Here is a 26,379-nt window from a genome sequence, read left to right as displayed (position 1 = left end):
CACAGGAAGTAATCACATCAGCTTCTCACCCTACATAATTGTGTTTTACAGACATTGCCAGAGCAACTGAGAGGAATAAACAGCCACAGGGAAGCACTGCCACAGCTCTGATAATTTTCATATTTGCCTTCAAGCAGGGGCACATAAGAATTGCTTTTCCTGCAGTTTCCAGGCTGCTGCCACAGCAGCACTATCTGCACAAAGACACTTTCTTCTCTCTGTAGAATGTAGGAAAGCAGCCACTGCAGGTAATGGTTTGGATCACAACGTGTAAGGAGCACACCTTATATCCATGTTTCAACAGAGGGTCAAAAAAGATTGGTTATTGTCCAGTGTTGCTGTCAGCACGTGAGTAAATATTCCTTCAGGGCAATTATCTTACTAGACTCAACATATAAAAGGGCAGTCTGAACAAGTTTTTCTGAGCTGTAAGGCTTTTCATATCCTTCCATAACCCACAGACTGTTGTGTTTAGGTTTATATAATCTGTTTATGCTATTAAATATTGATTTTGTAGAAAGACTTAAGGGTACAATGCATATTACTGCAACACTTCATTCCAGCAGCACTCTACTCAAAGAATAGTAAAAGGTTTAAATTCAGAGTCACGACTAATATTCCCAAATCCTTCCCTTCAGTGAAAACGTTTATTTGCATAACCTATACACTATGATAATCTATTACAACTATTCTAATATAGTTAGTCAAGCTATGGGACATAAAATAGCATGGTCATTCTACTACCACAGTATTAAGCCATCACAGTAACAAACAAAAACGTAAAAAATGGACCACAAACTGATAAAAGTTTTTATTGTCTTTGAATTCTTTTACACTTTCCCAATTGTGTAAGGTGAAACTAGAACTGTTTAAAAGACATACACAAATCTAGTACATCGATAACCAGGTATTTCTTTTTGCTATACTATTCTCACAACCACGTGTGTGCTAGGCAATACAACCGTCACAGAAGCAAACTTTAGGCAAAATACTGGTCAGTAAAAACAAAGCAAAAAGAGCTACCAGATATACAGACAGGCTCGGTTCCACATTCACTACTGCATTTATCAAGCGCCAAGTATAACTGCACAATTTGTTCAGCTAGTAGGGGAATTTTGAATCAGTGCATGAATTTCTTTCAACGACAGATGAACAGACAAACAGATGGATTCTATGATCTAAGTGGAATGTTATAGGCAGGGGGATGATACTAAAAAGACTGATAGGGTGAGTATTCGAATCTTTCCACTGCATTATTCATGCAACTACTGAATTCTAGTATTTGACTGGACAGGTTTATAAACAATTGAACAATAGGAATTTTAATACCTCAAGCTAACAATACACGTTTATGCTCTGTATTCTTAAGGCAGCTATGGGAAAACTTTAATCGGATTTTAGTTGTGACCCAGGAGTGGCAGATGCCAACAGCTGAGAAATATAGCATCACTGGCAACTCTTCATCATCTATATGAAACCTGTATTCCAACATATTTAGGCCTCTTCCATCATCATAGACTTAACAGCATACATCAAGGACTTCAGGCTTTAAACTGAAGTAGGAATGCGAGTGGGTGGGAGAACACAATTCATACAAATAAAAGCTCTGTCAGATTATTCAAAGGTGCAGGCCTCCTGCCTGAAGGGAGGGAGATTAAGATTTTAACATTTTAAAGGGGGAAAACAGTTCTATTTAGCATGCCCACCCAGCAACCAATAAGGCCATAAAAACAGAAACATCCTGTTGAAATTCCATGGTAATGCACTGACAATTCACTACTAAGAATAGTCCATACTGTAAATTGGTAATTTATTGCTGTGGGAAGGGGCTCAATGATGCCTACGAAAGAAGACTGGACTGTTTACCCAAAGACAAAGCCCCAGTTGTCTGCCACTGTTAAGGAGTCTGGAAGTTAGGCTGCCATTTTCCACTGCCTTTAACTGAAGCCTCAGAAAAGGATGACATTTGACATGAGCATCTGGCTGAAATGCAGTGTGTCCAGCATCATTATTTCAAAAACAAACATAAAAATGTCTGAATGGATGTGCCTATTAAATTCACAGAAGTGAGCAACTGAACTGGAATGCCACACAATAGATTGTTTCCCTTCCATGTTGCAGTGTCACAATATAATCTCTATAATTTTCTGTACAACTTTACAACAGAATTGTACTTCGACTATTTTGATACCAGATTATAATCTTTCCAAGGAATTACATGATTCACTTATGATTCACTTCTACTCTTCCATCATTTAGTTTTGTAAAGTCAACTGCAATCTCAAAACCCATAATCACAGTGTTCAGTTAAAAAAATATAAACACAGTAATCATAATTGCAAGTGTTCATAATAGGAAAGGTTCAAAATGCCATTGCTCAACTGATCTCCATTTTATGTACACAGAACACCAACCAATTGTTTTTACCCCACAAACAGTTTGCTACGTTGAGGTTGTGAAGTCGATGTACTATTCTTTTTGCTTGTCGCACAAAGGGATATAATGTGGAGGATACAGAGTGACATTGAACATATAGTGAAGCGTGACAGCCATTAGTTCTCGCCCTCCCCAGCTTCCCCTTCATCTCCCTGGTTTTCCGATGTCCATAGCTGTAAGAAAATACAAATATGTTTATGTTGAAAGCATGCAGTTAAAGTCTGGAAAGGAGTGTTGGGGCAATTTGTTTAGTAGAGCAATATTATTTGAGTAGAAGAGTTAATGAATGATGAACTAAAGATTGGAGATTAGATGAAGTTAAACAATGAGTACATGAAGCCCACAGGCAATAAACAAATTATTGTTAGCAGGCCGATAAGGGCATTTTTCAAGTTTTCCACTACAGGTATGATTGCTACACGCGCACACACACACTGCTGACAGCAGTGATTAATTCATATGGAACTAACTTGTGCTACACCCAATCTAGTTTGGGTGCAATTATCAATCATTTATGGGATAGTAAGACTTACAAAATTATAAAACACTGCATCATTTAAAATGTAGCCAGTTTTTCCAATGAATACTTACAGTAAGGTTATCTCTAAGGAGCTGCATAATCAGAGTACTATCTTTGTAAGATTCTTCATTCAGTGTGTCCAGTTCAGCTATAGCTTCATCAAATGCCTGAAACAAATGCAATTAATTCAGTTTAATCCTAATTTTCACCCTTCCTGATTTAGGACCGTTTAACCAATTTCTAAGCACAACTATGGCTGGATGAGTGGCAAAAACTGTTCAATGACCTCATCCAGGTTAAGATCCAAGTCAGATTTCCTTGGAATATAAAAAATGGTGTACATTTTTAAAAGACAGAAATCCATCTAGCTTCTTAGAAGGCATCTCCAATTTTCAGTTCATTATTTTAGCTCAGTAAGTAATTTGTAAGGACTCACCTGAGGCTACAGCTCTCATAATTGATTAAGACATAGATTTCTACTTTCAGAGCAATATCTTGTTTTTACAGCTGCTTATAGTCAGGCAGTTTAAGACCTGATTTGAGATGAATGTGGATGTTTCAGACAAAAGCACCATATTTTTCCTACATGCCAACCATTGCTGTAGCATTCCATTTTTGATAGGAACCACTTCCTTCAGATACATCATGGTAGCCATCTTGAAAATTCATGTAAAAACCTATATCTACCAATAACTCAGCTTCTAAGCCACTTAGGATCACAATCTTGGTGTCTAAATATGCATTTTCTGGGTCAAGGAATACAACTATACCATTTAAAAAAGCAGCAGATGGTTTTTTATTAACACAAAAATTAAACATAAAAGTTGCAAGAACAAGACAGAATACCATTAATGTAACATAATCATTGAAAATACTGTCGCAACTATGACAACTGTAAATGTGACAGCAGATTGTCATGACAGTTTATGCTCATCTTACTTTTCACAGTTACAGTGGCAGAGTTCTGTGCACTTCCAACCAGCGTTTCTGCATGCACACCTAGTGCACATCCACTTCAACTCTCATAGCTACATTTGACTAGTTCACTGCAGGCCTTGGAGGCAACAGGCAACATGTTTCACACGGACACCCATTACTGCCTGTCCCCATCAAGAGTCCAGCCCCAATCTTCTGGATTAGGTGCATGTTGTTCACTCTGCTTACTGGTGCACCATATTCCAACCTGATATGCAACCCGCTTTTGAGTGCTGCAATAGTGCATCTAGGGTTGGGGGAAGTGTCTCCATTGTCTTTCCCTTCTGGTCAAAAATCTCCTTTCTGGATCCATTCACATGTTCCAGGATACTGGTCTTATCATACAGGATAATGGTGAAACGTTCCAGCAGCTGGAAATGTTGAGCATCCACCTCTACTTTTGTATAAGGATGGAGTGCCATGTAGGTAAAGGCACGTGCCACATCATGACAGCAATTCCATGCCTCCTATGCTGACCTCTTGCCTTGCCCAAAGAATGCAGAAATAGTATCATATCCTGTGAAACTGTGGAGGACAGGGAGGGCCAGGGATTTCTCCCTACCCAGGTCTTCATAGATAGCACTGATGTGACAATATGTGAAGGTCTAACCTGTACCAAATGCAACCCAAATGCTCACATCTTGGCACAGGGTGATAAGGTGATGGAACTTGCCAATGAGGATCACCATTACATCCGTGTTAAGTGCGCACCAGACAGTTAGTACTGCCATTCAGAAGGGCATACTGTAAGTGGAGTCTAGTTTCTGCTTCCTTACAATCACATGGTGCCATGGATGGATTGGTTCCTTGAAGAATAGCTGTGGCACCACATGTGATGATGATGGCAATCCTGTTGGAAAGGAATGCAAAAAGTTCCTGTTTGTTGGTGGGGTCATGTAAGAAGTTGGTCCAGTTTCCTGGGAGCTTGTTCTTATCTGCAATCTTTCTCTGGACACCCTTTCCTCGTTTTTCTCTAGTGGATTCTCTGATGCTGCTGGGGATGTATGTGTCCCATACTATATCAACTCTTTCGGAATTTTCTAGTTTTATGATGTGTGGAACAAAAACATTTATTTATTTATTTATTATTAAACTTATATACCGCCCGACTAGCAAGCAGCTCTCTGGGCGGTGAACATAAAAACATATATACAATAAAATTACAGGATCTGATATAACAAATACATAAAAAACCATCTAAAATGAAATTACAACATTTACTTAATTAACTTAAATTAAAATGCCTCAGAGAAGAGAAAGGTCTTAACTTGGCGCCGAAAGGATAATAGTGTCGGCGCCAAGCGTACCTCCTCGGGGCGGGCCAGAACAGGTGTTATATGCTCAGACCGCTTCGTTCTTGTTAGCAGTCTGGCCGCCGCATTTTGCACTAGCTGTAGCTTCCGAACCGTCTTCAGAGGTAGCCCTACGTAGAGCGCATTACAGTAGTCCAAACGTGAGGTTACCAGAGCATGTACCACTGATGTAAGGTCCTTACTCAGATAGGGACGTAGCTGGGCTACCAACTGAAGTTGGTAGAACGCATTCCGTGCCACCGAGGCTACATGAGCCTCAAGTGACAGGGAAGAGTCTAAAACGACTCCCAGACTACGAACCTGCTCCTTCAGGGGGAGTGTAACCCCGTCCAGGACAGGGTATGTATCCACCGTCTGACCAGAGAAACCATGCACCAGCAGCATCTCAGTCTTATCAGGATTGAGTCTCAGCTTGTTAGTTCTCATCCAGTCCATTGTCGCGTCCAGGCAACGGTTCAGCACATCGACAGCCTCACCTGAAGAAGATGAAAAGGAGAGGTAGAGCTGTGTGTCATCAGCGTACTGATGACAACGCACTCCAAAACTCCGGATGACCGCACCCAACGGCTTCATATAGATGTTAAAAAGCATGGGAGACAAAACCGAACCCTGCGGGACCCCATATTGGAGAGCCCAAGGTGTCGAACAATGTTCCCCAAGTATTATCTTCTGGAGACGGCCCGCCAAGTAGGAGCGGAACCACTGCCAAGCAGCGCCTCCAACACCCAACTCCGCAAGCCTCTCCAGAAGGATACCATGGTCGATGGTATCAAAAGCCGCTGAGAGATCAAGGAGGATCAACAGAGTTACACTCCCTCTGTCTCTCTCCCGACATAGGTCATCAAACAGGGCGACCAAGGCCGTCTCGGTGCCAAAACCGGGCCTGAAACCCGACTGAAATGGGTCTAGATAATCGGTTTCATCCAATAGCGCCTGGAGCTGGTCAGCAACCACTCGTTCCAAGATCTTTCCCAAGAATGGAACATTCGCCACTGGTCTATAGCTGTTAAAGTCCTCTGGGTCCAAGGAAGGTTTTTTCAGGAGTGGTCTCACCGCCGCTTCTTTCAGACAGCCAGGGACCACTTCCTCTCGCAAAGAGGCATTTATCACTTCCTTGGCCCAGCCAGCTGTTTCATCCTTGCTAGTTTTTATAAGCCAAGAGGGGCAAGGATCCAGTACCGAAGTGGTTGCACGTACCTGTCCAAGCACCTTTTCCACATCCTCGAACTGAACCGGCTGAAACTCATCCAACAAAACATGACTAGACTGCGCTCCAGACACCTCACTAGGACTAACTGGCATAAAATGGGAATCTAAGTCCCGGCGAATGCGTAAGATCTTATGCTGGAAGTGCTCAGCAAACTCATTACAGTGGGCCACCGATGTATCTGCCATGTCCTGTGGGCCTGAATGGAGTAGCCCTCGGATGACTCTAAAAAGCTCCGCTGGGCGGGAGAGAGCTAACTTAATAGTGGCGGCGAAATGTTGTTTCTTCGCCACCCTCACCGCTCCTACATACAGCTTGGTAGAAGCACGGACCAGCGCATAATTGCATTCGTCGGGAGTTCGTCTCCAACTCCGCTCAAGCCATCTCCTATCTTGTTTCATCGCTCTTAGCTCTGGAGTATACCAAGGAGCTATATGAGCTCTACAAAGGAGAGGGCGCGCAGGGGCGATCATGTCCACTGCCCAGGTCATCTCTGCATTCCACAGATTAGCCAGGGCTTTGACAGGAGCGCCAGTCCTATCAGCCGGAAAATCCCCCAGAGCCCTTTGAAAACCTTCAGGATTCATTAGTCTCTGGGGGCGGACCATTTTAATAGGTCCCCCACCCTTGCAGAGGGAAAAGGCCACTGAAAGTCTAAACTTCAGCAAGCAGTGATCTGACCATGACAAAGGGAGAGATGTAAGACTCTCCACATCCAGATTACTATCCCCATGTCCAGTAGCAAAAATGAGGTCGAGAGTATGCCCCGATGTATGTGTTGGGCCACTAACATATTGAGTCAGCCCCATGGTTGTCATGGCGTCCATGAAGTCCTGAGCTGCCCCTGACAAAGTAGCCTCGGCATGGATGTTGACATCCCCCAGTACTAATAGTCTGGGGGATCTCAATAATACCTCCGAGACCACCTCCGTCAGCTCAGTTAGGGAAGCCATTGGGCAGCAAGGTGGGCGGTACACCAAAAGGATTCCCAGTCTGTCCCTCTGGCCCAACATAAGGTGCAAACACTCCAGACCAGTAATTGCATGGACATGGTGCTTGGTGAGTGAGATGGAACTCTTATAGACCACAGCAACCCCACCTCCCCGACCCTCAGATCTACCATGATGCTGGACCAAATACCCCGGAGGGCAGAGCTGGGAGAGACTAACTCCTCCCTGCTCGCCCACCCAGGTCTCGGTTATGCATGCCAGATCGGCTGCCTCGTCCATAATCAAATCATGGACGAGGGAGGTTTTATTTTGTACCGATCTGGCATTAAGAAGCAGCAACTGGAGATCTGAGGGTTGGCTAAGAGGACAACCAACAATCCTGCGGGTATGAGAAGGACCGGAACATGGCACAGCCACTACATGTCTGGGCCGCGTTCCCCTTACCTGGCACGTCCTTCTCATAACACCATACCTCCCTCTGCCCGTCACTACGGCAATTGGGGCCCCCTCAAGTCTCCCCGCTTGATAGAAAGGTCTCTTCCCCAGGCACATTGTAAATAATAAATGCAAAAAACTCAAAATAAAAACTCAAAAATAAAAACTCATGTAGATAAAAATACACACTCACTCATAACATACACTCATACAGACACCCACACATTCAATTCACACTCTCACAACAGACATAGTCCCACACACATGATCAGCATACTCATTAAATGTCACAATGTGGCAAGTGGGGAGCACATGTTCAACAGCAGCTCAGTCAAGAAGCTTCACGTCAATGGAATCAGGAGGATCATTCTGGGTATTTTTGGCCAGAACGTTCAGCAGATAAGATTTCTTTCCTAAGTGCAATTTTGCACCATCAGATAGTGAAGGGGGAAAAGGATGGTTCTCACTGCTGAACGTACTCATGTCACACACCCTGTGCTGCATCACGATGTACAAGTGAGAACAGAGAAACATCTCTCTTGAATAAACAGATCTTTCCTGCTTGTTTTGTCTTGGCTTCTGGCCGTGAACAACTTGAGAAAAAGGGCATTCTTCTTAATTAGCTCATGAATGGAGTTTGTGTGATCAGTTATCACTTCTTTGCAATAGCACTGTTCACACCATGTTCACCACAGATTCATGCAAAATATTTTATGTGTCTAGAGCAATGAAAACCAATTCATAGGGTAGTCATAAGTCAGGATCGACTTGAAGGCAGTCCATTTCATTTTCAGAGCCAATAACTCATTACTGTCATTCATGAAAGGGTTTCCCCTTCTCTGCATGGAAAATTCCTCTTTGTGATGACAGCCACACTCTGAGTCTGCTTCTTTTGAGAGATAGTTGGCTTCAAACGCTATCAGTAACCTTGCTTGTTCAGGCTCTGAGACCTTCTATTTCCTGAAGGCTGAAGGATTCTTAGTCAGTCTGACTGCAGCTCCAGAACTTGTGTTGTTTATGGGTTGGGTTGACTGGGACTGTCAAGAATCTGTGGTTGGTTCTGTAGATTACCCAGTGACAGTGCTCCTTGAACTCTTTGAGAAAGGCTGCTGGTAGACTCTGTCTTGGATTTGTATTGGGATCCACCATGCAAAATTGTGGTGGTTGAGAGTGAAGAACTAGGGAACCAAGGCCTTCAGCATACATAAGAAAATTCCCCTCACAGTATCTGATGAAAATGAGGCCCAGAAATTCCATGTTAAGAACTGTATCCCGGTACTGGAATGTTGGACTCTTTTGTACCATTTCCTGTCTCCATACCTCCCTGGCTTCATCACTGTGTGCTCCTTCAGCATGCAGGAAAGCATCCTCCTGGAGTTTTGCCAGAGCCAAAGCAGTCACCTGATAAGTGTGTCTTGTTATGGTGAGATGTGAGGTCTTCAGGAAAGAGCTGGCAGTGCCTGATGATGCAATGCCTGTTTGTGTTAGCACATTGATCCACTGACATCCCTCCAAGCAGTCACCATATATTTTCCACATTGCCATCTCTATGTGCAGGCCACCCAACACTGCTATAAACTTTTCCTCCCCATGCATGTCAGGCCAGTTCTACTGAGTGAACTTGGCAAGAGCATAGAGTGGTGCGTCAAAGGCTATAACTGGTATCTGTCCAGGATTGAGGAATGCTATAGCCAAACACAGCACATTCGTTCCATGCTTGGTCATAGCTGCTGTAGCTGCCTTCTCATAGAAAAGGGGCAAGAGCTGTGTAAGGATGGTGTGCAGACCTGCTGATGCATCTTGCATGGAGGCATGGAATTCTGACCAGGCAACAGGGTCAGCTTTTTCAAGTTCATCTTTTTCCAGGAGTTGACTGTGATGTTCCTATATTAATATATATATGGTAAGTGTTGGTTGTTTAGAAGATACATGGTAAGTGGAGTGAAAGAGGAGGGGGAGTGAATGGGCAGTAGAATGCTAGATGATTGGCTGAGTGTTTAAAATGGCTGAACGTATAAAAGGAAGAGTGAGAGTGGGGGTGGATGAGGTGAACTGAGTGGGTTGCTTGGTGGGGGTTTAGAGAGTTGTTTGCCAGGAGAGAGTGGAGAAGGAGGGGGGTGGAGTTCGGATTAGTATTGAGTAAAACCATATGCTTATGTGCCTTAAGAAGAAATCTTGTTAATCTTGTTAGCTTTGTTAGCTTTAATAAATACTTAATTTGGTTTACCAAAGGCCTGATCCTTGGCTGGGGTTTCACAGACCAGAAGGGAGGGTAAGGTAATGACCAAGGCTGAAGGGGAACTGTAACAAATGGTGGCAGCGGCGAAGAGAATAACAATACCAGTATTCAGAGTCTCTGGGAATACTAGTATTAGGACGTGACTGGTGGTTGCCTAGCAGGGGGATTTGTTGAGATCTGTGCTAGAGCGGGGAGAGAAAAAATAAAATAAAGGACAGTCCGGACTGGTGGAGTCCCTGGTGGTGCCTAGTGACAGGCAGTAGCCACGCGCAGGTAGGAACCTGACAGGGAGAGCCAGGGAAGGGTGTCACATTGACCAGCATGCTCCGGCTAGCTCTTCTCTTTCCATTGTGCATCTACCCATTGTTCCTGTTTTGGTGTTGATACATTTGGAAGCTGTGGGACAGACACTTTTGCCATCTTCAAAGTCACAGCTGACACAGTGGTGAAGCTGTCTGCAACTGGCGACTCTTTTTGGTATCAGTCAAAGGCAGACTGATGTCATTTGCTTCTCTCCCAAATTAGACAATGTGGGAAACTGAAATAGACCAATACCTGTGCCATGAAATGATGCCTTAGCAGTTGTACTTGAAGGATTGTGATCCAAGTTGTCCAGCGTACCAACAGTAAGTAGCCCACATCGTAGCTGAGCAGGCACCACAGCTGCTTTTTCCCTGAAAGTTTTCAGACAGTAGTTGCAAGCTGACTCTCAATCTAAAGAACTCTGTCATTGCTTAAGCGAAGACCCAATTGATATAGCTGAGTAATGATCGCTTTAGACCTGGTTCTCATAATTATTGATCTGCTTCTTTTAGTTTTGACCAAATAATCATCTGCAGCTTTTCTAAATGGTATACTTGTATTCCTGGACCAAAAAATATATATTTAGACACCAAGATTGTGATCTTAAGTGGCTTAGAAGCCAAGTTATTGGTAGATATAGGTTTTTACATGAATTTTCAAGATGGCTACCATGATGTATCTGGAGGAAGTGGTTCCTATAAAAAATGGAAAGCTATGGCAATGGGTAGCACGCAGAAAAAAATTGGCACTTTTGTCCGGAACATTCGCATTTGCTAAGCTACCTGACTATTAACGTATACCTCAAACTTGTTTCCCCATTACCATTTTGGATAATGTTAAGTCTACTTACTGTCTTTGCCAGACTACAGGCTTTCTCTGGTGAGTTTAGTATCTCATAGTAGAACACAGAAAAATTGAGTGCCAGACCAAGTCGAATAGGATGCGTTGGCTGCATCTCTTTCTTGCTGATTTCAAATGCTTCTTGATATGATTGCTGAGAATTTGCTACTGTTGCTGCAAGAAAATATAGTGATAATTTTATTTAACACTTCCTTGACACAGTCAGTTCAAACGTCTGAAGCATTTACATGGATATCCGTTTGGAGTATGGCTGAGCAGTGTTCTCCAGAGATCATTTTGTCTTACAAAACCCCTAGCATTTTGGGAGCCTGGAATGTTTCCTAAGAGACTGCTGAAATTTTACCACCTTTGTACTTGTTCACAGCGAAATCACAGCAGCTGCTTCAGCACTATTTTGCTTTAAGACTGGCCATCTTCTACCTAGTAGCAGCGACACTTTGTAGCAAATTTGGCTGCACATAATTCACTGACAATGAACAAAGCTCAGAGTGAGACCAATTCCAACTCAGGAAGCATTATCTTTACTCTGAATTAGTCAATTTGCCCTCAGGGTCATCACATCGATTGGTGATGTCACTGTTGCTAGGATGGAGACAGATATGAAGGGAAAAAATATTATCAGGCTATCAGGGCCATGCAGGTGGGGGCACTGGCTGTTTTTTTTATAGAGAGAGAGAGAAACTACCAGGGAGGGAAGTATGCTTTGAAGGAAGAAGTTCTGAAAGAGTACTCCTTCACTTCAGCTCAGTCTAAACAATAAAGACTCAGACTATTCATACACAGGTATTTCATATTTGTGGACATAAGCCATTTGCAAATCTGCCATTGTACAAGACTACAAAAGACACCCAATTTTAAGTAGCATGGTCTAAACACTTAAATGTGAGTATCACATGAACCTAGCTACAGAAAATTTCCTCTTCTATCATAGCTATTTTGATCCAGAAAAGCTGCAGTAGTACAATGTGCCACATATGAGTTAATGACATTTGAACTCAATCCCCATATCTAAAGATTTCAAAGGGTTCTATATTTGCTGATCTTTCGAGGATATTACAGGGTATTTGGGGGGAGCACATAAATAACTATAGAAAGAATAGACTAAATTGTGAAATTCTACTACCTGCTATCATATACAAGTGTATTCTTTTACCAACAAATTCATAGTCCATCTCACCAAAAGGATTTCAGGCAGAGAGATCCAAATGAATGTACAACCTGTGACTTTATAGGGTCAAGATGAGCAGAACACTAAGTATAAGCAACTTATGTTTTCTGCTTCCCACACTTCTAACATCTGCACATCTTCCCTTTTTGGTCAGAGGTTGCATTTGGGAGCTTATTTATTTGTTTACACGGGAGTTGTGAAGATCTGGAAAAAATTAAAAGAAGGGAGGCACTTTTTCCCTCTTCTGAAGACTTGTTTTTTCAATGGAAAAATTGGAAATTTGGGGAACACTGGGAAAAAACCTCATGAAATATTCTCTTTTGGAATGTGTGAAATGTTTTTAAGTAAAAATGCTTTATTTACTTTAAATGTGTAGCAGGAAGACTTATGTACAGTGCTAGAAAATATTGATTCTTGTATATACTGTAGACATAGTCAACACTCAACACTTGAATCCAAGATGCATCTCTGCCTGCCAGATGTTGCTGAACTTCAACTCCCATCAGACCCAGCAAGCATAGCCAATGGCCAGGGATGATGCAAACTGTAGTTCAGCAACATCTGGAGGACCAAAGGTTTCCCTCCTCTGACCTAGAGAGTACTGTTCTCTTAATGAGAGGAGAATAAAAGATCCCCATTGCTTGTGACTTGCTGCTTACCTTCTTCTAGCAACCCCTGGTGTAGCTTGGAGATACTAAAAGCAAGTATCCTGCATCAGCTGTCCTTTTAACCTGGCCCTTGCCAACCACCCCACCTCGCCAATCAAAGGACTGTGACACAAACCACCTGCTACAAAAAGTGAGACACAACTTGGTTTAAGCTCTGCTAAGCAGAGTGAGTCTTGTAGAGATTACTCTGTAAATGTCAAATATGCCCAAGAGTACAATTTTATATTATATATTTTATGTTGTTAAAAGATACTTTCATTAAGATAGCTGTAAAATAAGTTGAGGTTTGGTAAGACACTAAGTATGTAGCGTATATATTTCATTGCTCCAAATCCTGTTTTTCTCATGGCTTCAATATTTCTGGAAATGTTACATCTCCTGTGTGAATGCAACAGGAAGTCACTTGTTCTTGTTCCTACTCCCTTGCATTCTGAGTATCTGAAGTCACTGAGACAAATGTAACATGAAATATAGGGGACATTTTAATAATGTCACACACAACTCTTGTGGATCATCATTAAGAAAGCTGTCTCATGTTAAGTTAATCACCTACTTTGCTTGCTGTCTCCAGATGCCACTTCTGAAAGGTATCTGTAGTAATCGCCTTTCATTTTCAAATAGAAGACCTTGCTTTCTGGCTGTGTGGCATTAGCAATAAGGTACTTATCCAGCAGTTCCTGAAAGACACGTCACAAAGTTACACACACACTTTTCCCCTCAATTCATCCCCTTGATGTACACATCTACAGCAGGTGTGTCTAACCTGTGGTCCTCCAGATCCTGCTCAAGTACATCTTCCATAATAGCCTCAGCTGGCATGGCCAATGACTAGGGATGATGAGAGCTGTGTCTCAGCAACATTGCAAGACCAGAGGTTAGCACCAAACCTTTCTAGCTATGGGGATGAGAACTTGGTGGCTATATACATGATCACATTTCACTCATGAGCAAGTTTACAGAAGATAATTTTTATGTATTTCCTGTTATTTATAATAGTTTCTAGGTTTGGTCCATATAAGCGTACATAGTCTATCATGCTTCAAAGAACATACTTCAAAGAAAATTATTTTCTGCAACTACCATAAAACCAAATAATTAACAAAGCTAGAATCTTTGGCTGTTGGACCAAAGTAGATTTGTAAGGGATGAAACTACATTTCTGCCTTGATCTTTCAAGTTTTTCAACGGATGGAGCTCCTTAATAAGTGCTGCTATACAAATTCCTACTGGACTATTACCAGAACATCGTTGCAGATGTCCTGCAGTTCTGCCTCAATCTTCTCACGATATTCTCTGCCCATCTGCTGTTTCTTCTCATTCCGTTCTGTCTTTTGTTCTATGCTGGAGATGACGCGCCAAGAAGAGCGACGGGCACCAACCACGTTCTTATAGGCAACAGAGAGTAGGTTCCTTTCTTCATTGGACAATTCATGTCCCTGCTCAGTGACAGCCTTCATGGCAGCAGCCATATCATCATAGCGCTCTGCCTGCTCAGCAAGCTTGGCCTTCTGTACCAATTCACTTTTATCCATGGTTATTCTTAAAGGAGAAAAAAGTCAAAGAATGTTTATTTCCTGCAGCTCTGTTTTCTCCTACAGGGCCAGAACCATGATTTTATAGTAAGTGTGAGATACAGTAAGTCTAAGGGTAAACAATCAGGATGTGGGTTACTCCTCCTATCCACTGCAAAGAAAGGTTCACTCATCAATTCTGGGTCCACAAATTCTGACTTTTTTCATTAGTCAGCCATAATTTATGATCACCTGTAACCCCTGCTCCCCATACTTACTTACCTCCCTGGAGTCTAGCGGCAATAACCTAAAGGTATGCTGGAGTGCCAGGTCAAACCACTACACCCCAGCTGGAAAACCTACATGCAATCCTGCTCTAGGAAGGACACCAGGCAGGCTCAAAAACCAAGTATTGGCAACACAAGAGTGATGCTGAAAGCAAGCCCCAAGTGCTGCCAGACACTCCAGGAAGAAGAAGGAAGTCTGAGTGACCCTAACCCAAAAGCAGGCAAGGTGGCTGTGCAACAGGCAGAGGGGTGAGCTGAGTGGAATTGTGGAGACCTGCCCACCAAAGCAACACATCATTCAGGACCAAGGCAGCCTTAGCTTTCCCATGTTAAGCCAGTTACCAACACTCTACTCTTGATCACAAGATTTAACAAACATAGAATAGTTTTCTTCTCATTTCTCATATGCCATAATAAATAATTTAATTAGTACTTTTGTAATATGCCCTTTACCAGAAAGTCCCAGGGCAGAGGATAAATACATATTAAAACAAAAAAATACACTCAAAAGAACATTACACTGACAATGTAATTCATCATAAAAATCACAAAGCAGTAAAACCATCATGTAACAGCAGCAAATATATTATACTTTTAAGGTGTCACAGAACTATTGTTTCCATGTACTAGCTCCTCCCTCACCTCATCTCTCTAACAAATACTACAAGGAAAGAGCTCAAGAATACAGGGTTAAGATTTCCCTATCTTCAGTTCTGTCTGAGATATAGCTACATTCCAAGCATCATGAAAACCAAATATTGACCTCTGGAATCAATGTACACCACGGGTGGGGAATCTTTTTGGCTTAGTGGGTCAGATCCATATGAAGATCAGACTCATGAGCCAAATTTGACAGGTGGGTGGGGGCTGCTCTTTAAGGCTCCTGACTATGCAGTAGCAGCCACATCTGTACCATGTGGGGCAGGTCAGTGTGGTTTGGAGAATGGACCAAATTTAAACTCCTGGCAGGTCAAGTTTGGTCTGCAGACCAGAGGTTCCCCACTCTGATGTACAGGATTGAGAAAATTCCAAGACAGTAACAAACATACTAATATTCTGGCTCTATTACTGTGGTTATTTTCAAGAGATAAAGTGGCTATTTCAGATCAACTTGAGATTTAGACTAAACAAGTAACACCAGTCCCAATATACCATGGATTCACAGTCACAGCTGCCAGGTCACCAGTGACAACCAAAAATTCTACTCTGGTGACCAGAAGGGAAGGACTCCAGTACTCTGCCAGAGGAATAACAGGTATATAGAAATCCATCAATAGCAGAGGAAGACAGAGTGTAACTCTTTCAAAATAACAAAAGGATGAGTCTTGTGCTGGGATGTAGCTGGTTTATTATGAACCCCTATCTGGCCTGTCACTAGTCCTCTATAGAAATTCTTAGTTTAAACTGTTCAACAGCAACTTTTGGAATAATTGGTTACACTATCTTATTCTGGGACAGCAATCCCTGACTACGTCTGCTTCTGATTAGTTTACATGTTCAAGACACTAAAGGAACAAGACAGGGAACTCCAGCAAGATCTATTCCGTCCTTCCTTCTTGCTAAATTTGACAGAATGGTTAATTTTTCATTATTAACCACCTTGAAGTTAACTGAGGGAAGGCAGGATATATTTATTTTAGATAATTACCCGGAAGTGATATTGACAGTGCGTTGAGATGGATATCAGCGTTCTACCCAAAAAGCAAAATACAATGTGAATAACTCCAGAGAACCCTCAAGGGTGCTGTTGAAGCAAAGCAAATTTCTTGCTTATGTAGATAGACGTTATTGCAAATAATTATTTCTGAATCTGAATTATAGGAACATGCCTAGAGAAAATTAAGTCTTCTCATTCTACTCTTCCAGTTTGCAAATGAACTGACATTTATCAAGAATGAATTCAAATTTTAAACAGTAACCACCTTAGAACCCACACTAATAGCTCAATTTCTGTAAACTGCTCCCTTTTTAAATCTCAGCAAATGCTTGTGCAATAACAGTTGGATTCATCTTCCTTGAGGCAAATGATACTGAGCTAGGATAGTTTAGCTGCCACTAAATATAAATATTTCCCTGCTAGTAACTGGAAGTAAGCCCTACTGAGATTGTCGGGACTTACCCCCAGGTAAGTGAGTAGGTTAGCAGTCACTGGCTCAATAATTTGCTTTAATAATGTTATTTATTATCTAATTTTGAGAATTGTTATTTAATTTTGAGAATTGTATTTTATTGAGGTATTATGTTCTATTGATGTATTGTTATGTTCATTTTCTTTTGTAAGCCGCCTTGAGGGCCTTTTGGCCAGAAGGCGGGGTATAAATTTAATAAATAAATAAATAAATCAGTGTAAAAAGAACCAACAAAGAAAGCAGCCCCTCAAATGGAATACAAGGAACTGTTAGCAAGCTTGTTCCCCTCTCCAACCTAAAAGTGACCCTTACTGAGAACACCTGTGTCTCAGTTCTGGAGTCACAGCATTCCCTGTTACTTTACAGCAAGCAACAAGGCCATTTTCCAGCACCAGAGTAGAAGTATGACAGTGGGCTCCTTCTCAGAAGCTAAGCACTGGACCAGATAGGAAAGTTAGTTTGCTGTCATTGTTATGTTTAATACCAGTTCACACACCACTGTTGCAGAATTTTATCTTAGACCAATTACAAGGTAGATACTATACTTGGTACAGATAATTATCTAACACCTTACAAGCCTGTGCCCTTCTCAGCAATTCCCCCCTTACAGGTGCTGAACTTGCAAAACTATTATCATCATTATGTTTCTTTTAGTTAGAAACAAGATCTCCCCTCCCCCCAAGCTTTGGAAGGTAAATCAACCTATTGCCACCCTGGGCTCCTTCTAGGAAGGACGGGATATAAATTAAATTAAATTCAAACAAACACTTAACTGAAGGGAATATGTGCAAGTGTAATGGCACAACTTAAGACTTAAAGAGAAAAAGCATGTTCCAGGAGAAAAATATACAATTATGGGGAATGAAAAGATTATTGTAGCACATGACAAGGCAGATGGGCTGAACAAACTAATTTTGCACTACATGGTAGATTAATTGCATGTAAGCAATTAATGTGCATATTTCTAAATATTTAAATAGTTGCTGCAAGGCATGCCAAGCAGGATTGTGACCAAAATGCATGGTGATTAACCCTTTCTGGACATAGTGCAACACTGCCATTCCCAACAAACACCCTTGTTCTGCTATTAGTCCCAGGAGGAAAGCTGCTATTGACACCAATGGGGCTCTGCTCCTAGGGCTAACAGCAGCTTGAATGACGATTAATTTTCAGTGGCATTGCAGCAATGTGGATTAAACACACATAGTTTTCATCCTGCCTAGAAGGCCCTGCTGCAGCTATTTAACTGTTTTTTAAATATTTTAAATATACTTGTTAATTGCTTTCAAGCAATTAAATATACTTCTTAATTGCTTTCAAGCAATTAACATTATTTTAATTTGGCACTCAAGAGTCATGTGGTAAAACCCCTCATGCCTACCCACAGGCACAGGATATCCCATGACCTGGGGAGGGAACTGAACATGTTGTACTCATTTTCACAGCAGGAGATGGGGCCCAATGACCTTGCACGTTTAAATCTCCATAGATTCCCATTTCTTCTGTTGACAGCCGCCAATTTAATACAAAAAGCAAGAAAATGAAGACTTCTCTTACATACCATCTTCACAACAGGTATGACAAATACCTGGACTAAAATACCTAGGCTATAGAAGACGTAACGCTAAAACTTTAAAGCTTTCACTCAGCTAGCTAATTTGCCTTGATAGATTTGTTACCAAAGCATTTGTCCAACATGTCTGTGCATGAATAGAGTGGACTTCTCAATGTCCAACAACACTCACCCTCCTTTACTACCCCCACAGCCCCCATGCACCTTCAAAACCTGCTCTGGAGGGCTGAGAGTCCTTCTAGAGGAGATTTTGGTAGGGGAAGATTAAGCAAATTCCCTTGCCCAAAATGGATTCTGCCAGAAGTATTTAGAACTATCTAATGAAACAAAGGTGGGGACTCTTTTCAGCTCCATAGGCCAGATCCTTATCAGGATCAGCCCCACAGGCCAAATTTGACAGACAAGCCCGCCCACCTGTCAGACTCCCTTGTGGCTTTGCAAGTCTCTCCCCCTTCCTCCTTCCTTTAAACACCTTATCTGGAGGTTTAAAAGGGGACCTTGGGAAACCTGCAAAGGGTTTTCCAAGTCTCCCCCAGTCCCATTTTAAACCCCCAATGTCAGAGGTTTAAAAGGTGAACACAGAGAGATTTGCAAAGGCTTTAATATAGCCCCCTGCACTCCTGTGCAAACAAAGAAGGGAACTGTCTGAAAGTCCTTTGTAAACGCACTCCACTTCTCCTTTAAGTGGGCAGGTGGCAGCGGCAGGTGCAGGTCCCACATCCCCTGCCTGGTCACTTTGATGTTAAAGAAGGGAGGGTAACTGCTTCAAAAAGCAAGCCCTTTGCAAAAGTACTATTTGAAGCAGCTCTATTTCTCCTTTAAGGGACAGGGTGAGTGGCAGTGGCAGCAAGGGGTGATGGAGACCTCTGCAAAAGCACCCTTTGAAGCAGCTCTGCTTCTCCTTTAAGTAGGGCAGGAGGCTGCAGTGAGGGCAGCCCTCTCCATTCACTTAGAGAAGGAAAAAGAACTATTTCCCATTCACCAACTGATGAGCATGGATTAAATCCTGCTGCCTTGGTTGCGTGATCCTGTTCCTTGCTGGGAACAGGGCACACAGCCAATGCAGTTTCAACCCTGTCCTCCCTCCCATTAGCTGATGTCACCAGTGTCATTAGCTGATGGGCATGGTTTGGGGAAAATGGCCTTGTGGGCAAATTGGACCCCCTGGTGTGCCACCATTGATCTGTGGACTGGAGTATCCCCATCCCTGTAACAGGGCATGTTAAAGTTTTTTGAGTTTGTATTCATTCCTCTTTCAAGAGACATGTTTACTATGTGAGCAAACTATCTGGGTCTACATGAACAAACAGTCTGAATATTCTTCTTTGCTTACCTTGTTAAGACAAGAGGTGAATGCTCTGTGCTCATTATGAGGGCAACTGGAGAAGGAGGAAAGTGATGGGGGGGATCTCCGAGCAAGATATTCTAAGACATGACAGAAGCAACAGATCCTACGAAGATCTAGTAAAGTCAGCATTATTATTCAACAGGCAATCCTCGGAACTGATTATGTATGGGAGAACACTGAACTCATTGGATTTTAGTGCTGTGTAGTTTGAGATGATTCTGAAAGGTTTCAATCTGAAAAAGCTAAGGGAAAATAACTGTTAAGTGCAAACAACACCAAAAGCTGTTTCAGGGTTGAAAATGGAAATGGACTGCCTTCAAGTCAATCCTGACTTATGGCGACCCTATAAATAGGCATTTCATGGTAAGCGGTATTCAGAGGGGGTTTACCATTGCCTCCCTCTGAGGCTAGTCCTCCCCAGATGACTAGGGCCTGCTCAGCTTGCCACAGCTGTACATGTCACCCCCTTCCTTGTCTGCAACTGCCAGCTGGGGGGGGGCAACTGGGCTCCTTGGGACTATGCAGCTTGCCCACGGCTGCACATAACCCTGAGCCACTCACTGTGGGGATGATCTTTAGCTGGCCCTTGACACCCAGGAGACACGAGCGGGATTTGAATTCACAGACTCTGGACTCCCAGCCAGGCTCTCCTCCTCACTGTGCTATACCAGCTGTTTCAGGGTTACTAAACTGGTATTGAAGGAGCCTTTGAGGTTAAGTGACAGCATGGCAACATTATTAAAAAAACAGCACTCATGGCTGCATACAGTCTGTTGCTTTCCAGTTTCCATGAACTAAACAAGACATAACATATACAAAATGATGGCAATTAAGTACTATAGAAAAGGAAAATTGCATGAAAGTGTCTTGACTTGCTTAATACAGTAAAATGGAAACTCACCAGCACGAAGTGTTTCAAATGACCTGGAAGTTGTTTTTTTAATGCCAAGAAATAATTTAGTTTTTTTGTACCTAGCTATAATTAAACCTCTCAAGAGACTTGCAAGATAAAAGTTGTTATTACTCACTTTCCACATTGCCCATTAAAAAACCAAAGGGAAATGGACAAACACTTTAAGTTCTCCTCTCTAATAAAAAACCCATATTCAACCAAGCTGAAATGGTTAAGAATGGTAATCTCACTCCACTGTATATACCCATTAAACATCCAGTGCAAAAAGCCAAAATGCATGCTAAACTTAACACTGGAATAGATTTTGAAAACATTGTTACCTACTAAAACTAAAAAGGGAAAAGAAAAAGAAAAATGCTTGAACAGAAACACCTCAGTTCTACAACTTTCACCTAATGAAAATTCAGGAAACCAGCAGCTTTCTGAAAGGGAGTTGGGGGAGGGGGTTACTTCCTTTATAATTCAGTCACAGACACGCTGACGCAACAGCAACTGCAGTATTGACAGATATTGTGGATTATGTGAATGCTGGCCCAGCAGGCAGCACAGCTGGCGGAGACTTTTCAGAGGGCACAAGAACATTAAGTCCCTCAAGCTCCTTTCAATAGCATAGCAAGAACTCAATTTATCCTTTTGCAATAGCAGGTTTCTTGCACAAAACTGTTGTGTCCTTTATGTTGAGTACAACCAGGTGAAGAGCACTAGTCACTATTATATTGATTACTCAATGGCATACTATAGTCCACAAAAGTTTATGTCACAATAAATCTGTTAGACTGTTTTGTATTTGACATTAGCATCAATCAATCATCATTCTTTCCATGTATGCCAAACCATCTTAATGAAAAGAATATTAACTCATACAAGTCAATACCTGTTTCCACATGACCAATATTTGGATACATTTCTATTGACACTCCAAGCTCCCACCCAACATTCATCAGGGTAAAATTTAATAAAGTCTAAGGATGGTCTCCAACTAAGGCTGCAATCCAATACATGTCTACTCAGAAGTAAGTTGCATTGTGTTCAATGGGACTTACTCCCAGGTAAGTGTGTATTGGATTGTACCTCAAGTCACACTCAGAGCCAACCCACTGAAATCACTGGATTTGTTAGGTACAACTAGCTTAAATCCATGGATTTCAATTGACCTACTACTCACAGTATGATTTGGTTGGATATGACGCTAAAACAAATTATTGTTACAGCATTTCTGAACTATCAGCACTAATGTAAAATAATCCACATATTGAAGACTTTACTATGCAACTTTTAATCTCCCAATACTTCAGTACCTGTTCAATTTTTATAGAACTCCCAACCATGCTGTATTAATTTAACTAGCTATAGCAAGGTCATTCACTACAGTATGTTCACTTAAAGGTCATGAGTTTTATGAAGAAAAATACAAGCTTGATCTATTTTGCTTATATCAAAATGTAAACATATGAAAAAGTAATGCAACCTTTAACATGCCTGGGACTAGGGGATCTCCAAAATCACCTACTCTCATACAAATTTCCATGAAAAACCTGAACCTCTGTGTTACCTTGCTGTATTGAGGTACAGCGAATGGGCTCAAGAGAGAGTGCTTCTCACCTATGACACTCAGATTGACCCAGACATACCTCTCTGGAGAGGCTGTTTCACAATCAACACATGCCCTTTGGCAGGCAGTGACAACTGTTTTACACCAGTAAACCATCCCAATATAAAAAAAGGTAAAGGTGTCCCCGCACTTGTAGTGCAAGTAGTTTCCGACTCTTAGGGTGACATCTTGCGATGTTTACTAGGCAGACCATATATATGGGGTGGGATTGCCAGTTCCATCCCTGGCCTTTCTTTACCTCCCAGCATGTGCCGGGTACTCATTTTACCGACCACGGATGGATGGAAGGCTGAGTGGACCTCGACCCCTTTTACCAGAGATTCGACTTCCTCCTTCCGTTGGAATCGAACTCTGGCCATGAGCAGAGCTTCGGCTGCGTTACAGCTGCTTACCACTCTGTGCCATCCCAATATACTTTTAATTAAATACTGCATCTTTTATGCTGTTTTAATTGCTACTATTTTAAGCATCTATTTGTAGCTTTGCTTTTATTTTAAATTTTTGAGCTGCCTTGCCTAGTTTTAGAACATGCACATGCTGCTAATTTACATAGTACTTCTAGCTTGTAAAGGACTTTTTTTTTTTACTGCATTCACCCTACTGACTCCAAGGGATTCTCACAGCTAGATAATGAGTCCATGGAAGATGACACTATCTTTCCATTCAGGTTACAGAAGTTCTTCTCAAACTCAAGGGGACGGGAAGAGACAGAACACCTGAAAGGGGGTATGACATTCAAGGGAGGAACAGGATCCTGAAGAAGGCAGACCCTTCCTCCCCTCACTAGCCAAGAGATTGGGGAGGGAGAAATTGAATGCCCTCTAAACATTTTTATTTATTTTATTTATGAAATTTATATCCTGCCCTTCTTCTAGAAAGAGCCCAGGATGGCAAACAAAAAAAATCACATTGGATTTGCAAGGGCAACTATTCCCCTTCATGCTCTATCATCCTGAACAGATCTGGAAAGGGCTGCTGTGTGCAGTTCTAGGAGCCAGAGATTTAAGTACATTTATATCCTGTCCATGCTCTCAGATCATGTGCTCTCTACCTTCCTAATAACCCAATTCACACACAGCAGCAGCAAGCTGCATAATACAATGATGTGCCATAATCTTTGCTATGGAATAGACAGTTGGTGCTGGCTAGCAGAGGAGCTCAAGTTTTTTTAAAAAATTGAGAAAAATGTAGTTAAGTTCACACTAGAATTAGTGCTACAAAGAATGCTGTCCAAGATTCACTTACTCTCAATTAATTCTACTCAAAATAGGATAATTTTTTTGAGCAAGACTTTGATGTTAATCACATATTATCCAAATTACATATTTACCTAATTTTTCACTTAAACATGTTCAGAGCTTTCATTTAAAGATGCTACATTGGAAAAGGCTGGCGGCAGACTGGGGTAGTGGCAATGGTTCTGTAAGCTGCTCTGAAAGCATTTATAGCAAAAATGCTATAAATAAAATAAAGGTTAATTCCCAGTTCCCAGAACAGCTGCCATTAAAGTTTCTGAACTACCCAATAAAAACTGCTTCTCATTACAAACCTGCATGCATCACTAAACTACTGGTGTTAGCCAGCCATTTGGCTTCTGGACCACTCCTTGCCACTCGCCCTCTTCCCTCATCTCTAAAACAGGTTGAGGTAAAAGTATTCCAACACACAAATGTGATCAATCCCTGTAACTTTAAGAATAAAACGCATGTGCTAAAGAAAATACATTAAAACTATTTAATCAACGAAAAACTGTGTGCAATTAAAAGGTGGGGGATGGACGATCACGTAGTGAGACAAGGGAAAGAATCTTGTGCTGTTGAATCCGAGGTGTTTGCTTCCACGTGAACTGGCATAAGGGAACTAAAATGCTAAAATCCTAATCCTTCCGGGAGGAGGGAGGAGGGAGGAGGGAGGAGGGAGGGGAACGCAAACCCTAAAGGGCCCGATCGTGCGAGGGTGTGTAAAGGGGGGGCGCTGTGATGAGAGGCCCGCCCACTCTCCTCCCTACAAGACCAAACTGGACGGTGCTGGAGCCCGAAGGACGTTTTGCCAGAACCGCGGAGAAAAGGGAACAGCCCTAGCTCCAGTTTGTTCCGCACAGGTAAGCAAACCCAGCCCCGGGGCAGAAGGTAGTGTTGACTCAGCCGGGGCGGGGCCGCTTCCAAGCGGGGAGACGCCGCTAGTCTAAAGCTCTTGGCGAGGAGAGGAACGGGGGCCAATGAAGCAAAAGAGAGAAAAGAGGAAAAAGCAAGCGCCTCATTACAAACGCAGGGCCACCTCTGCCATCAAAAGGGCAACCTCAGGGCGACGGCAGGGAAAGCCTTAGGACCGACAGGCGGCGGCGGCGGCTTCGCGGCCTTCCTCAGGCTTCTCACGAACCGAGGCCGAGACGGCACTTTTCTCTCGCCTCCGAAAACACCCCGGCGGGGAGGGGGAGACCCGCGGCTGCCCTCCGTCCCTTCCCCCCTTGCTAGGTGGGGGAAGGGTAGGGAGCTGCACACAGACTCGTAGCCGTTTACCCGCGAAGGTGGCGGGGGGAGAGGGGAAATTCGGCGGGAACACCGCTCACCTGACGCGGGTAGGACTAAGGCAAGGGAGAAGGTGGCTCAGGCCTCAAAGACTCGGGTCCCGGGCGGAACAAGCGTCTCGGCGCGCGGCAGCCCGCTTCACTATTACCACACGCATACACACCCTGCGGCTCCGGCAGCCACTTCCGGCGCCAAGGACACACCTTTTCCGGCACGGACACGCCTCTCCTTTTCTCTCACCCCCTCTTGCCTCGCCCGCTTCCCCTATTGGACTGTTAGGGCCGCGGAGAGGAGTGGGTCGGCTGCAGTCTGGGAGAATGCTGCTTGGTCGCCATGGTAACAGGGCATGGTGGTCTGACCCGTCTGGGAGCGAGGAAGAAAAAGATAACTTAGATTCCTTTCTTCCACCCCCTCTCCGCTTCTTCCTGCGGTTGCAACTCCCCCCTCCCGTTCATTGGACACCACCCTGCCCTAGGTTTAGCCCAGCCCCGTCTTCATTGTGCCATGTCAGCCAGGTGTGGGGTTTTCTCAGAGGGATGGCCACGGCCTGGCTCAAATAAGATATTGCACAGGGAACAAAGAGGGGGAAGTATTCCTTCCGTCCCTCCTCCACTTTTCCTAATGGTAGCTTCCACCTCGGAGTGTTCTACGCTGGATCTCGCAGCAGATTTGCAAGGGATGAGCAGAAGGTTGCGTATTCACACACACACACATACTGCTGCATCTCTCAGTGATGGAGCCTATGCAGAAAGTATCAGGTTCAATCCCTGGCATCTCCAGTCAAAAGGAACAGGTAGCCAGGTACCTGCCGGAACCTCTGGAGAGTCTGTGGTAGCCTGGGTAAAACCCGTTTGTTTCAATGACTACGGGAGGAGGGATAGTAAGTGGTATGCAGCTTGCTGCCTTCTTCCCACACACAACATATGCATCGGAAACAGTAACAAGTCTTGTGACACCTTGAAGACGTAACACATTTTATTATGACATAAGCATTCCCTGACTAGAGTACACTTCCATGAGGTGCACAAAAGCTTATGCCATAAGGCTGACGAGGTGCGCCTGGCACCAACACTGTTACCTTTTCAGTGCCAGGTCAAGACTTTCTTCTGCTCCCAGGCATTTTAGCATGTGTTTTTAATTTTTTTTTTTAAAAGAATTAAATTGTGTTTTTAAATTGTTTTTGTGTTTTAATATTTGTATATTTGTTCTTAATGTTTTTAATTGCTGTAAACCGCCCAGAGAGCTTCGGCTATGGGGCGGTATATAAATGTAATAAATAAATAAATAATAAAATAACAAAATGTGTTGGCCTTTAAGGTGTCACAAGACTTTTTGTTGTTTTGGGGCAACAGACTAATGTGGCTTACCCTTCTGGAAATAATCCATCAGTGGCACAACCCCTG

At 42.8% G+C, this 26,379-nt stretch overlaps 1 protein-coding gene and 1 long non-coding RNA gene across 3 annotated transcripts in view; one reads left to right on the top strand and one right to left on the bottom strand.

The window, feature by feature from the left end:
- Positions 1-796: 796 nt before the first annotated feature.
- Positions 797-25,218, bottom strand: YWHAB (tyrosine 3-monooxygenase/tryptophan 5-monooxygenase activation protein beta). Of its 2 annotated transcripts, none has more exons than XM_061631429.1 (6): positions 25,140-25,218; positions 14,314-14,614; positions 13,629-13,752; positions 11,229-11,392; positions 3,028-3,123; positions 797-2,609 (listed from the first exon to the last, which is right to left on the bottom strand). In XM_061631429.1, exons 2-6 carry the CDS (start codon positions 14,605-14,607, stop codon positions 2,553-2,555), a joined length of 735 nt encoding a protein of 244 aa, XP_061487413.1. In that variant the 5' UTR covers positions 14,608-14,614; positions 25,140-25,218; the 3' UTR covers positions 797-2,552. The 2 variants fall into 2 exon arrangements, with proteins under 2 accessions (XP_061487413.1, XP_061487412.1); XM_061631428.1 differs by having other exon boundaries at positions 25,018-25,173.
- The window catches only part of LOC133387185 (uncharacterized), a 29,377-nt gene continuing 27,439 nt past the window's right edge, over positions 24,442-26,379 (top strand). Inside the window, exon 1 of the long non-coding RNA XR_009763410.1 lies at positions 24,442-24,549. This is a non-coding gene — a long non-coding RNA (uncharacterized LOC133387185). The remainder of the gene's footprint in view (positions 24,550-26,379) is intronic.

Source organism: Rhineura floridana, chromosome 6 (genome assembly GCF_030035675.1).
Source record: "Rhineura floridana isolate rRhiFlo1 chromosome 6, rRhiFlo1.hap2, whole genome shotgun sequence".
In the NCBI taxonomy this organism is placed as follows: Eukaryota; Metazoa; Chordata; class Lepidosauria; order Squamata; family Rhineuridae; genus Rhineura; species Rhineura floridana.
This window is presented reverse-complemented; position numbering and strand designations above follow the sequence as displayed.